This window comes from Aythya ferina (genome assembly GCF_964211825.1).
Source record: "Aythya ferina genome assembly, chromosome: 24".
NCBI classification, from domain to species: domain Eukaryota; kingdom Metazoa; phylum Chordata; class Aves; order Anseriformes; family Anatidae; genus Aythya; species Aythya ferina.
Window position 1 is genome coordinate 2,010,291 of NC_140322.1, and position 14,718 is coordinate 2,025,008.

Genomic DNA, 14,718 nt, shown 5'->3' on the forward strand with positions numbered 1-14,718 from the left:
AAGAATTTTGTGGATTGCTCACAAGAACCACGTATCGCTGGAGGATCATGATTTTGGCTGTCTGCAAGAAGTTGAAAGGGAAGTAGCTGGATGTAAGACAGTGACTTAAGAAATCTTAAATAAAACTTCATTCCTAGTCGTTGAGATGTTAGTGGACTAAAGAGAAACTTTTATGCCATGACGACAGTCAAGCATTGGAACAGGTTGCTCGGAGATGTTGTGCAGTCTCCATCTTAGCATCTAGTGGTCTCAGCATGCCCATTGCCTTGATACTCTCGTCTTACCTGTTGACAAGTCACCTGGCATTGCCCAATGGAAAAAAAAAAAACAACCTTTATTCTTCTTAAGGTTGCCAACTGTCAGCTAAGAAATACCAAAGAAAAGCACCTTTGAGTCAGTATCGTCGTCATTGGTCTCAGGAAAAACTGGTTTTGTGTTGGTTAGATAATCATTTGCTAAGTAGTAAGTCCCAAAGTCTCCATCCATTATTACTCCATGTGTCCTTTGGGGGCATTACGGAAAACCTCTTACGTGCTGTTGGCACTGCCAACATTCTGGGTTCCTGCAGAAGCAGAGACTGCGTGGTAAAATTTACAGATGATCGAGGAAAGTGGCACTTTTTGCAAGCAATAAGTAAGGAACAGTTTGCCAATCTAGCCTGAAGGAAAAGACCTTTCTGGTCCCAAGTTTGACAGCAAGGTTGGTCTGAACTATGCCAGAAAGGCTTCTGTGAGATTTTAATGTAAATAGTAGCACCAATGCACCACATCCTGTCAATGTGTAATCTTCAGAGTCTGAGAGGTGAATTTCTTCATCTCTCCCCATCTCAAAACCAGCTTATGCACTAAGATGTTCTTGAGGAACATAGGGAGAAGTGAATTCTTCCAGGCTGCTCAAATGACTGATGGAAATGGCGAAGAATTAGATGAGTATGCTGTACACGCAGTGCGCTTACATGGCTTCCATTAAAACAGTAAGTGATGAGGGCTTGGAAAAGCTGCATATCCCATTTCTCTTCCCAAGTGGTTCAGTTCCCATGCTACAGGAAATCAAGGTGGCAGACTCTTTCAAATGCTGTGCCCAAGGAATAACGAGCATTTCTTAAATAATGTTCCTTTGTAGGGGAAAAAAAGATTGATGTAATAATTTCTTCAGAGAGGAACTTAGCAAGTGCTGGTGTCCTTTTCAATATTAAAGTCTTTTGCAAAGGTTATTATTCCACAAGTGCATGCACCAAGAGTGGCGTTTTGCAGAATGCATCAACAAGCAGGTGCCATCCTTTAGTTCAAGCCAAAGCATGGAGCAACAAACTGAAAAACGAGGCTTTTGCCAGTGTAAGATAGCGTCCTTAAAGTTCTTGTGGCTGAGCTGTAGTTTTAGAGGTTAATTTCTACTTTAACCTAGTTTCTAATCTTTAATTTCTAAATAAATTCCATATATAGATAAATACATATTTTATATAACATATTCTAAAGAAAATATATCAACATATTCAACTTTTTGAATAATACCAAGATTAATTTTATATTTTTTTAATTAAAACATCTGTGGCACTTCAACTATAATTAGTATATAATCTCGCTGTCTTGAACAATTTGCATTCTGAGTAGAATGATCGTTTATTTACAACAATACTTGGTCAATGCATTGAACAAGACAGGACAATTTGTGGTGTACAGTACATGCTGCTGAATTTGACCCCTGGGCTCTTGGAAGTCAACTTGGTGCGAATAGGTGGGCACCTGCATGTCTACGTCTTGCAAAAGATTTTAAGTTTCTCATGGCTTTATTCAAAGATTGGAGGAGGTCATCTCATTCAGAAGGTTTTGCTCCTAGACTCCTCTTAAATGGGACAAAGACGATGGAAATGGATTTGTGCAGCTCTCAAAGGATGCCTTGAATTTGCCGCGTCAAAGAAGCATAAATGATCTCAGTGTTTTATGTTAGGGCTCTTCACATGGTATAAAATAAGGAAAAATAAAGTAAGCCATTTATGCCCACTTGAAGGCCACTTGCATGGTTAGGACACTGGAAATTAATTTTGAAATCACCCCCAACATTCTTCAAGCAGTTAGCTCAACTTTTTTTTAATCTACCGTCGTTGGATCCCATCATTTCTTCCAGACATTCCCGTTCATGTCTGCTTTTCCATAAATGCCCTGCAGCAAATTTCACGTAGTGAATTCTCTTCAAGGCTTTCTGTCAGTGACTAACTCTGTTCAGGTGACTTCCATCATCCATTTTCTAACGGCGTGGTAACTGCATGAAAGCAGCACTTGCTCCTGCTTTTGCTCATAACATTTATTCTCTGTGATCAGCCAAATTCCTCAAAACAAGGTTTCTCCAGCAGAGCGTATTTCATCAAGGGCATGTCGGCAGCATTGTGTGCTCTCCGTGTCTATCATCTTAGCCTGCGTTCTGCCTTGCATGTTTTAATAGAAAAAAAAGTGTTTCCACTGGGACAGAAGAGGGAGATAGCTACAGTACACCCCCAAGGTTGTTTTTTTTTAATTAGTTGTCCAGTGAAAAAAGAAAAACAAGAGTGAGTAAGACTCAATCTGGGAAAATAAGTAAGGGATATAAAGAACTCTGTTACGGAAAGGTCATGAAAGAAGCTTCATGAACTCTGTAGGTGTGAGGCCGTGATAAAATAATCCTTGCATGCTGCTGATTGCCGGAGCAGTTACATTATTTGTGGAAGCTCGTGCCAAGCTGAAGCAAAAGTCACATCACAGCTGAGTCTGAAATAAGTTGAAATCTGCTAGCATGAGCTGTGGTTTAGCCATATCGGGAAAAAGGAGACGGATTTAAGTGCTAAGCAGGCTGCAGATCGGTAACCTCAAGACCTGGACTGGATGACCTTTGCTGCCACACTCTTTTCTCATAACTCTGGCTCTCTGGAAGTGCTACTCAAAAATTTCATGGGAAATAAGAATGTTAGGCTGTACTTTCCTAGACTAAATTTTACTTTTCTAAACTAGTATTGGCCCAACTATATTCTATATATCCAACTGCATGTTGATCCATGCTATATCCTGGCCTTTTACGTAAAGACTGAGGAACAATGCTATGTATCTCGTTTTGGTTACCATATTTGCTATTTACTTTAGATGCATGTGTATAATTTTGGAAGTAGTTTGAAGTTCTGGGAGGATTCCTATGTAAATTATCTGTAGTGTTCTTATAAAAAAAAATGAAACCAAATCGTACTCGGTGGGTATTGGAATGGTTTAAATTGTTGAACAGTCCTAGACAGAAGATGAAGAGATCTGCCTGTGAGTCTTCTGTTCTCTGACACTACTGGCATTAACTTAGTAATGCTTCGGTAGAAAAGTGTGTTTGAAATCTCTAGATTGTAGAAATAAGTATATTTTCCACTGGCAATCTTAGTTTGTAAGCTGTATCCGTACAATAGTTAGCTGCGTAGCTTTGCCAAGGTTCTCTGGACTCTCTGCCATCAGTGAACGAGATGGGGATCTCTCAAAGTCCCAGCACAGGAGGAATTGCTTCTGGATTGCATCTTCATTTCCACTGGAAAGAGAGAAAACCTGAAGCAGTAGCCTGATAAAGTAACATTTAGTTGTCTAAATTTAGGTGAGAAGGACCTGAGGCAGAATTAGGATAACTGGACTTAGTTATTCCTACAGGAGAAATTTTGGAGTACTTACTTTATTTCATTAATTTTTGATGGCTTCCTCCTCTTCTGTACATTGATTTAAAAAATATCAGTCTGAAAAGTAAACAGATTTCAGCTTCGTTCAAAGAGGTGCCATGCGCTCAAGAATTCAGACTTCTCTTCAGTAGGTTCAATGTTGCCTGCTAGGAGTTGTCGTTGAAATAAATAATGAAGTAGGGGAAAACTGCACACACTTAGAGGCTCTCTGGTTCACCACCACTTGTTGTCGTTGGCACCAAGCTCTTGCAAGAAGGGAAAAGACTTGCGGTACCTAATGGTAGATGAGATGATTCACCAGTGTGGGCCCATTAAGATATAAACCATCCTGGGAAGGAGGGCTGATAATCCCCGCTGTGTTTATCAACAAGCAGAAGCTGCTACATTTCTACATTGGCCTGGTTTTCATGCAAAGCCAGCTTGTGGGCTTCATATTTGAGGGCAGATGATAATGAAAAGCAGATGACTTGGGTTTTATATCACTTTATTTGATTTACGGAGGGTTTTTTTTATTACTACCATAACCAGTAGCAAATAATTCCTAACGTATTAATTGTCCTCTTGGGGGAGACATTGAGTAGAGGGATTTTTACTGGGTTGTAGTGCTGGTCCTCACGCCCCAGGTGTTATCCTTGTTGTTTCTTCCTTGTAGAACAAGGACTGGCTTTCCCTTAAAAGATGTGGTGATGGCTCATGATCAATGAGATATCGGCTTCTAGGCTAAGTGGAATAAAGGGGGCTGTGTGCTTTGCAGAACTTCATCTTCCAAATAGCTATGTGCTTTTGAAAGATGTGGCCAAACTATGTAAGTAAACACTTGTCATCTGGGAAGTGCTGTCTTGTGGGATGCTAAAATACACAGCTGAAGTGAAATACTTGGTTTGGAGTAATTGCTCGCCTAGCACCACAGCGCAGAAACAGGCATTATAACGGATTTCCAGGTCTGGTTTTGGAGATTTTTACATCCGTGTGACGTTTTGAATATTTCAGTTTTTCTGGCGTATGCTGTGAGAAGTAGGAGTTGTCCTAATTTAATGTCACGGAGAGATTGAGGTTAACCCAAATGGCAGCGCCACCGGTTGGTCGTAGAGCGCGTTCACCTGCGGTAGGAAAGCTCAGCACGTAGCTGGGGCGAGGGTTTGAGGAGAGAAATTCTCTGTTTTTTAAAAGAAAGCCTTTCTTGTGGATGCCTCGGTTTGTTTGCTTGATTTGTGGTGTGTGTGTTTCTTAATTTTCAAAGCCCGAGCATCCAGCGGGCTGTAGATCAGCACGTCGTGTCTGGTGCCTCTGCAAAAACAGTTGCAAGGTGAAGGCTTCCTGCAGGGAGCTGTGGGGTTTTCGAGGAAGGGAGTGGGACAAAGACTCAAATCTCCCTCTGTTCTGTACAGGTGTAGATAAAAACTTTGATCATTGGGAAAAGATAAGGCATTATCAGGTAACCTTCTGTTACTTGGCAGGCTCATCTGCTTGGCCCCGGATAGGCTGGGAACAGTTTGCAGCTCGTTTGTGTGTGTTTGGGGGAGATGCAGACCATAAGGTCGACAGAGGCTTTGTGTAGAGTCGGCCCATGAATATTCAGGACTCTCAGGAATCTCAGCAAAGTCTGGGGATAGAAAGGCTGATGCACTTTTGTGCCCAGCGGCTCCCCATGAGTCCTGGTGATTCATTCCCAATTCTGAAAAACTTAAGCCAGAAACGCCTGCAGCACATGCCTGAGTGCTGTGTGCTGAAACTTTCTTGTTTAGATGCATAAAACTTCAGTCGCAAAAATTTCGGATGCGTCAGGAGGTGGGATGCAAAGCAAAACTGCAGCTCTTGACCAGGAAGGTAAGGAGCCAGAAGACACAGAAACATGTCTGCCTTTGTCTTTTTGCGTGTACAGATGCTGCTTTGAATTTTGCCTTTAAAATACCTCTTGTAGCATCCATCTCCTGACTCTTAGATCGTTTTTAGTCGCTGATTTAAGTCTTTTGAAGTCTCGAGCTTGGCTCAAATGCCTGCTCAAGCCTGAGCACAAACCTTGCAGAATCTGCAAAGTTCACATCCTCCTGGCTCCGCTCCCGAACTGCGGGCTCTGAGCTGCGCTCTCGCAGCAAAACCCGCGCCGAGCCTCCCGGCACCCCAATGCAGGGCTGCTTTTGGGGTGCTGGAGCCCCCATACCTTGGGTGGTGTCCGGCGAGTGTCCAGCGTGGAGCCGGGGCGGCTAGGGGGCTCTGCAGGCCCGCGCCGAGCGCCCAGCTCTATGGCTCGCCTGACCCCGCCGGGTTCTCTTCCTGCCGCAGCCGTTCTTTTCCTGTAGCAGGTATCTGCAGCAGCCTGGCTCTTTGTTACCCTCTGCTCTTCCCTCCCTAGGTGCCGTGAAGGTATGGCTCGCTTGGTCTGTCTGCGTTTCGGCAAAAAGCAGCTCCGGGAAAGACCTGCTGCTGAATTCTGCTCTCGTGCCGCAGGGTTTTTTTTTTTTTTCCCTCCCGCAGGAGAGGTGCAGCGCGGCTGGCTGCCTGCCTGCTCGGCATCCCTTCCTAGGGGTGTCATGTGGAAAAGGTCAGGGGATGCTTCCTGGGTTCCCCGCAGCCGGTTCAAGAAGAGCAATTCAATTTTTAAATCATCTTCTTTGAAAAACCTGCACCTTCCTTATCAGTTTGTTGAATTGTGAAGCTGGGGGGGGCGGTGCTGCAGTGTGTAGTGCAGGGCAGCTGGAAGGGCAAGGAATTGAAAGACCTCTGACTATTTTTAATTGCACTTTCCTTAACGTCTGCTTCCTTTCCACAGTGTGCTTATGGATGCAGTGAAACCTAAGCTCAAACTTCAGCAGGCTTGTTAGAAAAATGTGTGCTAGGTCTGTAAAGTTGCCGTGGGGTTTGGGTTATTGTTTATATACATTATTTTGCATACAAAACAAGGTTGGAGCCATAGGCAGCTTCTCTCTTTACATTGCACACAAAACCCATCTATTAATTGTCTGATTTATGGATGCTATGGCAACTTTGAATGCTGTTAAAGAATTGAGCAGGTTTTTAGTTATTTCAGACGAGCACTTTGTATGAAACTGTAAGCAGTGCCCTTCTGCCACCCGCTCAAAGCAAGGAGGGGTTAATGCTGAGTCTGGTGTACAATTAAAAAGGATTACAAAGACATACTTAGTGGAACATCTCTTTGTAAAAGCAGTGCGTTTTCTGGCTGTGAAGAATAGTTAATTTAACAAAAACACACAGCTTCCAGGAATACCTAATTGTTTTGTCATCCTTTTGTGTATTATTTATTTATTCCGGCCTGCCTGGGCAGAGCATGGCTTTGTGTACAATGCTAGCTAGTGCGGCAGAGTCACTAAGAAGAATATATCTTAAAACATTTAATTTTCCTTCTAGCATGCTTGAGCTGTTCAGTTTTACACTCTTAGGGAACACTGACTACCTTAAAAGCACTAAGTGTCACTAAGCTATTCCCTGGCAAAATCTTATCCGCGGTGATTAAATGAAGGTGTTCTGAAGTACGACAGTCTTGAGTTTAGTTTTAAAGCTGGAAACGCGTCGTGAGGGCTGTGTTGGGAACCTGAAGCCTGGCGTGTAGGAACCGAAACCTTTCCGTTCTGGATACTTTCCCTTCTGCAGCTATCGGAGACCTAATGCGGGAAATCGAGGTGCCTCTTCCTAGGCCTGCCTCAGATGACCCGTAGGAAATGCCATCGGATGAATCAGTTTTGTGTTTACCTCAGGAGTCCTTTTGTTCCGTTTCAAGCAGTGAATCTTAAAAAAAAATCTGAGCAGAAGAAATGAAGGGAACTGGGAGTGAATGGCAGCCATTGAAGGAGGTGTGAGGAGTGGAGAGGGGAGTTGTCTGGCAGAGATGTAGTGGAATAACGTGGTAGTGGTAAGTTGGGCATTATTACGTGGATTTCTGTGTAATGCAAGAGCATAATCCAATGAAAGGCAACTCATTTAAAACTGATACAAGGTGCTATATGTATTTTAGGTACCTCTTCGTTGATACACAAATTTTCCTTCCGATAGGGCATTAAACAAGATTGTAAGAGGACTCAGGATTGGAAAAGGAGTCGAGAGAATTGAGAGAATTGATAGAATACCTGGCAGTAATTCAGAAAAACATATGTGCCCATTGCGGGGCATAGTCCAGTTATGGAATAAGTCATTTATTGGGGATATAAATATATTTATGTGTGTGTAGATACATAAGTGTCCACACACAGGTGTACAAAAGCTTGCCCTGCTTGCTGGTCTTGGGATTTACACCTTGTGAGAGTCTCGGTGCTGTTACCATCAGATAGTGGCTTAGATAAGACTGCTGAAATTCAGTTTTATAAATATTTCTAATGTAAGCTTCTGACACAAACCTTCCTCTGCATCCCAAAGCATCTTAAAGAAGATGATCTTCGAGGTGACCTCTTACTTTGAGAGCCCCACTACAGGAAGAGGAAGGACATCCAACGTAGCGCGGGTTTTTTGTAGGATGACCTCATGGTTGGGAAATGTCTCGGACTCTTTCCAAATAGATTGCGAATGTTGTCAAACTTGTTCAAAATATTTATGGTAGCACCTTGCGCTTGCAGGTGGCCCACACATGCCAAGTTGTACCTCGTCATTTCTTGGAATGAAATCGTTAATTAGGGAGGCCCGGACTGTTGCTCGTAAAGCGAATGAGATGGTGGTAGAGCTTGGAATGCTTCCCCACAGGTACACGGCATCTCAAAAGAGGCAAGGAGCTGCTTTGATATAAATCTGCTTCAAGAACAGGATGATCTAGTGCTTCATCTCAACTGAGAACTTTTCTCATCCTACCAGCAAATTGGCTGAGACTTTTCTGAAGAAATAACGGCGTTGCTGCTGGGAAGCAAGAAGGGGATCAAGGAGGATCAGCGAGGAGAAAAGGACCTGCGCTAAATGGTTTTGTGTCCCAAGGCTTCATGCTCTGATGTTATTACCGAATGGCAACAAGTTCCCTTCTCTGTTCTGTAAACACAATGCACCGCTGCTCTCTTTGTCCTCAGCATCTGGTATTAGAACTGAGTATATCCAGTATTTATGGGGATTAATTTTCCATTAGTGCAAACTTAGATGACTACAAGTGGACTCACGGATCAGTGCTAAACCTCCACCTCCTTGTGGGATCATTTTAGCAGTAACTCAGGCCTTGCAAACCTTCCTGGAAGGTGTTTGCTCCCTTTTTTATTCTTCTAGGTAATTGCAATGAACAGACTTGAATCAGTCTCAAGGAATATAACATTAATTTCTCTTTTGTTTCCATATTTCACTTTTCCAGCCTCAACTCTCACTGCTCAGAGAAGCTGAAAAGTTTTGGCGCAGTCTCAAATGGTCTTGGTATTCCAAGACAATTTGGACACATCCTTGCTATTCCCTGTGTGTCAACTGTGCTGAAAGAGCTAACTCCTCTTTGTAGACCTGCAGGCGATATCAGGAGGCTGATGGACCCCTTGCCACCCGTGACAATGTGTTGTCATCCTTTCCTGGAGCTGATTTTTGCCAAGCTGGTAGTTTCCCATCACAGCCCTGTGGAATCTCCAGTTTATCGACTCGAGTTCAGTGAAATTAGAGCTCATCCCTCTGTTATCAAATCCCATTACTCTCCTTAAGGTGGCTTAAGGATTGAAGTGTGAGCGGGATCTACCAGGAAAGAAAGCGCAGAGCCGGAGATGCAGGGAAAGGAGAGCTGACTTAATCGCTGTTATCTTATAGGCAGAAATGAGGAACGCTAGTGAGAGTTGGACATCCAAAAGAGAACTTTAATTATTCTCAGTGCTCATGCTTCCCCAGACATGCTGTCAACTTTAACATCTGTCAGAGAATGTTTAATGAAACCAGATGTTGTGTGCAGTGCTCAGTCATCATCTGGGTCTTCGTCAGTCGCTCCTACTGGTACTCGTTGTCTCATTACTGTTAGGAAATAAGAGTTCTGCTTCCCAGTTCCTGGAAAGGAGACAGTCCCTGTTAGAAGGACTGAGCCTCTGGATCTGTGTACTCCCATTAGTGCAAGCTGTAAATGCTGCTATTGTTTTGTTAACAACATTTATTTGAAATGAAGGCTTGTAGAGCGTCAGTACATCATCCATAGTCTTGTCCTGATACAGATATCTCATGGAGGAGTGAAAATTCTGACCTTCCCTTCCCTCCCGTCTCTCCTGCACCTCCTCAGTTGAGCAAAGCTCATTCTCAGTTTTTCCTCTGTCATTTTTTGTGTGTGCTTCTGAACTTCTGGTAACTGTGACTTCTTGGTAATGCAACAGTTTTAAATCGAACTTTGCTTGGGGCAGGAAAGGAAGGGGAAGGAGTTGTGATTCTTTGTGTCGCTTTGGTTTTTGGTTGGGTACGTTTTAGCAAAGTGCATCCGGGTTGACCGAGATAATGATATAGTGCTTTCCTTTTTACAGTTTGAAGATAAATCTGATGCGGTATTTGATATTACAGAAAAATGTAAGTATTTTTATTTATTTACATAAGGCCGTAGTTCAACAAAATGCTTCTTAGAAGTGTTGCTGCTGCCAAAAAAAAAAAAGCTCTCTTGCCCTTCTCTTAGCCCTTGCTACTTGTTCCCTCCCTGCACTGCCTTCTGCACAAACGCTACAAATTATATGAATTAATGTTTTTTCTTTCTTTGATGAGTTTTACTCAGTTCAGCTAGTATCTCACTATCTAGTGAGTGGGACAGAACTGTTCCTTTGTCAGCATTGTTTTATCAGTAATGTTGGTCCAAGAATACTTAATGGCTTCAAGAAATTGCAACATTAGATTAGCAAAGGGCACTTAGAGTCGTCCTTTGTTACATGTAAAGTTGGTGAATTTTCTGACTGTTTGTTATTTTCTTCTCCCTAGGTGGTGAAATCCTGGATGCAGAAATGTCTGAGGACACTGACCACAACTTAACAACCGCCCTCGACAGCGTATCGTATGGAATACAGAATCGAACAGGATCTGAAAACTCACTGCTGGATGATGATGATGATGATGATTATTTTCTGAACTCGGGGGATCTGGCAGGCATACCTGTTGTTGGGAGTGACAACGAAGATGATCAAAACTTCACTCCAAAAGACACTCTCCCTTCCACAATTCATGCTGAAGACCATCTAGAAGAGGGCAAGAGGGTTACAGAGCATGAGCTGGACAGTGAAAAAGATATTCAGATTCAAAATGCAATCCAAAAGGATCTCACTTCACCCTTCGAGCAGGGCCCTGTATTTAAATCAATGCGAAAAGATTTTAGCATAACGAGAGATAATGGCAAAGAGACTTTTTCAACAAAGGACAAGAATAGAGAAGGACATTTTCAAGAACGTGAAAAACGGTTGGAAAAAATCCCTAAAGATATGGATTCTAGATTGAAAAGCAGTTTTCTTGACAAAGCAGGTAACTGTTGGCATCGTAGACCTGGCTACCCAGCAAGGAGGAAGAAAGAACTAGACAGAGATTAGCACTAGGGCTAGTTACTAAAAACATCATCTTGGTGAAGATGACATGCCTAGCTATATGGAGGGAAGCATATTATAAAGAACCCTGAAATACAATGAACTCTGTGGTAGGACTAGGGGCCTGGCAGCATTAGGGGGCATCTCATCATCCACAGCTTGTTTTGGAGCCTCATCATATCCTTTGTTGTTACGGTTTACTAAACCAAGCTGGGTGACACCTTAAGCTTCCTCTTGTTTTACTGTCATCTCTAGCCCTTGGAACTCCTTTACAGAATAGATGATGAAATTTAGGTTAAGCTGGAAAGATATTTTTGTGCAAAGTGCCAATTCTTCATTAGTGCATATGCTTAAAGCAGCATGCTTTTCATAGTAACATCACAGAAAGGCTTGCTAGAAATACATTAGTGCCTGCAGGAAGTCAGCCAGGGAGTAACTTGAGATCTGCTTTTCCTGGGAGACTGCTCTCCTTTTTCTTCAGATACTTATGTCTTGGACTTGGTCCAGCCAACATGGAGAGAACCAAAGATGTCTGTAATGTCTGTAATCCATTTCTCATTTGAGGGAGCCTGAAAGTCACCAGTAGTCTTGCTGCCCGCACACCTGGCTTTGATTTCCCAAGCTCTGAAAGTTACGTTAGAACAGTGAATGAAGGAGTTAAGAATAACCAGGCTGGAACACGGGGTTTAATTTCATTCAGAAGACTGTGTGGAGAGAGGGTTGGCCAACAAGTGAGAGCCTCCTGACTACTCATTGAGATTTACAGCTTACAATTCTGATATTTAAGCTTTGTACACATAATAACAGCGTCTTAATCAGTGCTTCCAGGTTCCACAAATGATAGAGAAACAATACATTTTTTTAAAATAAAGAAGAGTTAAAGTTGTCTTTTTACTCTTGCCTTCAGGTAGAAATCAAGTAAAGAATATTTCTGTGCAAAAGACGTATTTCAGAAAATTGTAAATACCTACCGTTACAAGATTGTGGCTGAGAGCCGTGCAGCCTCAGGTAGAGTAGCCAGTAATTGGAACAGCTTTAGTAAATGCTCAAAGGCAGCACCCAGTATCCAGGCAAATTCAGTATCTTTAAAAAGATACGTGCTAAAAATGTATACGCTGCTGTTTCCTGAGAAAAGGGGAAGAGGCAAAAGACCTGCAAAGAAAAAGATGGAAGTTGTTGCTCTGAAAAAAGTATTTTTCTGATTTAAAAGTAGAAATGTGACAGAATTCAGAAGTCACTGGGGTGTAGAAGATCTGAATGAACAACTCTGCCTCAGAATTTTCCAACTATTCTGCTGGAATGGGAAAATAATGACCCAGTAGAATAATAAAAAATGTCAATTCTCTTTAAGGATCACCGTCTTATTTGCAGGGAAGAACGAGGGAGTAGTTTAATACTTCTGAGGTGCTGTCAGACTACGGGGTTGGGGATCAGTATGAGACTCTAGATAGTTTTAAAGGAAATGCATTGGAATCTGTATTCATTTATATTTAATGTATATGTTTTCCTCAGTTCATAATCAAGTAGAAGAAACATTACGGACGCAGTTAGCGCCACAAACTCCAGAAACTAACTTCAGGGTAAGCTATAGATCTTTCAAACACTTTTGCAAGTGCAGCAATATACTGGAATAATTCGAAGTACTTATTTTATATTTGAGTGTAAATTTGAGTGTCAAGAAAACTGACCTTCTGACTCGTAGACATCTTTGCTACTTAAAAAAAGTCTGCGTATAATTTTGTAAAATTTTGCTGACCCTCTCTTTGAAGTGAGGCTTCTTTTGATAGCCACTTTGATGTTCAGCATGGTCTGACTGTGACTGGTGAGCCGATTCTAGACCTGGATGCATCCATCTGACCTGCTGCCTTTTTTCCAGATGAGACAGGGAACAGCTCTATCAACACGAGACACTGCCCAAACAACGAAATGCCCTTACTGACAACCAACTTAGAGAGCTGGGTGGCTTCTGCTTTGTCCAGAGGAGTGAAAAGAATTGGGGGTGGGATGACAGAGGGTGCTGCAGGGAGGTAGAGGCAGCAGCTGCTGCCTTTCATTTCTCCCACCTTCCAGTGGCAGGACCCATTTCTCTTGGTCTGCAACAGAAACTCCCCTTGGCAGCAGCCCAACTCCTCATGGCAGATGCAGGAGGGTGAATTCTTTTTCATATTATTGTTTCAGGAGTCTAGCTACCTATTTTCTAGTAAGGAATCTATTGGACAAGAGCTGGGGAATTCCTTTGCACCAAATATTAGAATTAAGGAGGAGCCTTTGGATGACGAATATGATAAAGCTATGGCCCCACAGCAGGGACTATTAGACAAAATTAAAGATGAACCTGATAATTCTGAGGTAAGTTTCCCATTGCATTTCTCATTTTGGTCTGACAACTGACCGCATAAGCTGGACATAAGTTCAGCAGTTTATTTGGTTTGTTGACCGAAATTTAACTTGAAGAACATAGTTTAGTAGAAGGATTTTTCCCTCTTATAGCACCATGAAACCCAACCCCCCCCAACTCTTTGATGTCATGTTACCATGTCGCTGAAAATGTGATGCTTGTCGGTTAGAGACGAAGCAAAGTGCTGTAAAACTTGCGTGATGAAATCTGTGGCAATATAGACGCTTCAGCTCAACTTGATCTCCCTAGAAAATAAATGACAGATCGTGTTTTTATTGAATATTTTGTGAACTGTCAAGAGTTAGAGCTGTGTAGTTTGAATAGTGCTATTCCTGCTACTTCCCTCTTAACGGTTGTCTTTGCGAGCACAATGGTTCTGTGTTTGTTGTTGTTCAATTAATACTTAGAGGTCTTACCTTACAAAAATATTTGAATACATACAGGTCAGTGAAGTCAAGTGATTTTCTCGTTTGAGACTGACATCTTTTATGATGATATAGGTAAGAGTTCAATAATTGCAAAATGGAGAAAAGGCTGACCTATGGATTGTACGGTGCTGGGGCAAGGATTGCTGAGCTCTCACCTGTCTCTTTGCCACTGGTTTGCAATGCGACACCAAGGAAATGATCCATGTTGCAATTCTTGTCTCCTCACTGCTGATATTTGGGTTACATGCCAAACATTACATGCATTAAAGGTGCGCAGAACTTCCCAGGGTAATTCATCCCCCTTGCATTGACGGTAGCTCTGGTGTTCTTGTTCAGGCATTAGTTTTTCTAGTATCATTCTGTGTACTCCTGCTATACCTCATCTTTTTTCTGGGCCTGTCTTCCCAATGTTTTTTCTTCTCTTCCCATGCTACTCTTGGCTAAATAAAGTAAAGAAGTAAACTGTACTCGAACCTCTTCAGATTTCCCTGCCCTTCTGATTTGTTCAGTGTCTATGAGATTGTTCATTTTTATTTTCCCTTAAGCATAACCAACGTCAAGCCATGTGTAGATTAGTTAAATCTGTCTGTTCCTTTGTCCTCCCAAGATGGCAGCTGCTGTGTGGATTTGTGTGGAATGTAGTGCAAGATGTCCGTGGTTATCAAAGGTCAAATTAACGAGTAAAAGTGAAGATGTGAAGAATTTGAACTATCTTATTGATCAAAATACTAATTCCTGGAGTAAAATCCTTTGCCTCATACTGGCAAAATATGAGAACTGATG

The 14,718-nt window shown here is 42.3% G+C and overlaps 1 protein-coding gene across 11 annotated transcripts in view; it reads left to right on the top strand.

The window, feature by feature from the left end:
* ZMYM4 (zinc finger MYM-type containing 4) overlaps window positions 1–14,718 on the top strand; it is a 41,967-nt gene that overhangs the window by 1,483 nt on the left and 25,766 nt on the right. For 6 of the 11 annotated variants that reach the window (XM_084497146.1, XM_084497148.1, XM_084497151.1 and 3 more), the window contains exons 2-5: window positions 10,075–10,117; window positions 10,517–11,050; window positions 12,622–12,689; window positions 13,288–13,458. In XM_084497146.1, coding sequence (XP_084353272.1) covers window positions 10,075–10,117; window positions 10,517–11,050; window positions 12,622–12,689; window positions 13,288–13,458 — 816 coding nt within the window. Of the gene's footprint in view, window positions 1–10,074; window positions 10,118–10,516; window positions 11,051–12,073; window positions 12,118–12,621; window positions 12,690–13,287; window positions 13,459–14,040; window positions 14,205–14,718 lie in introns of those variants that run through there. The other 5 variants (XM_084497149.1, XM_084497154.1, XM_084497145.1 and 2 more) reach the window with 5 other exon arrangements.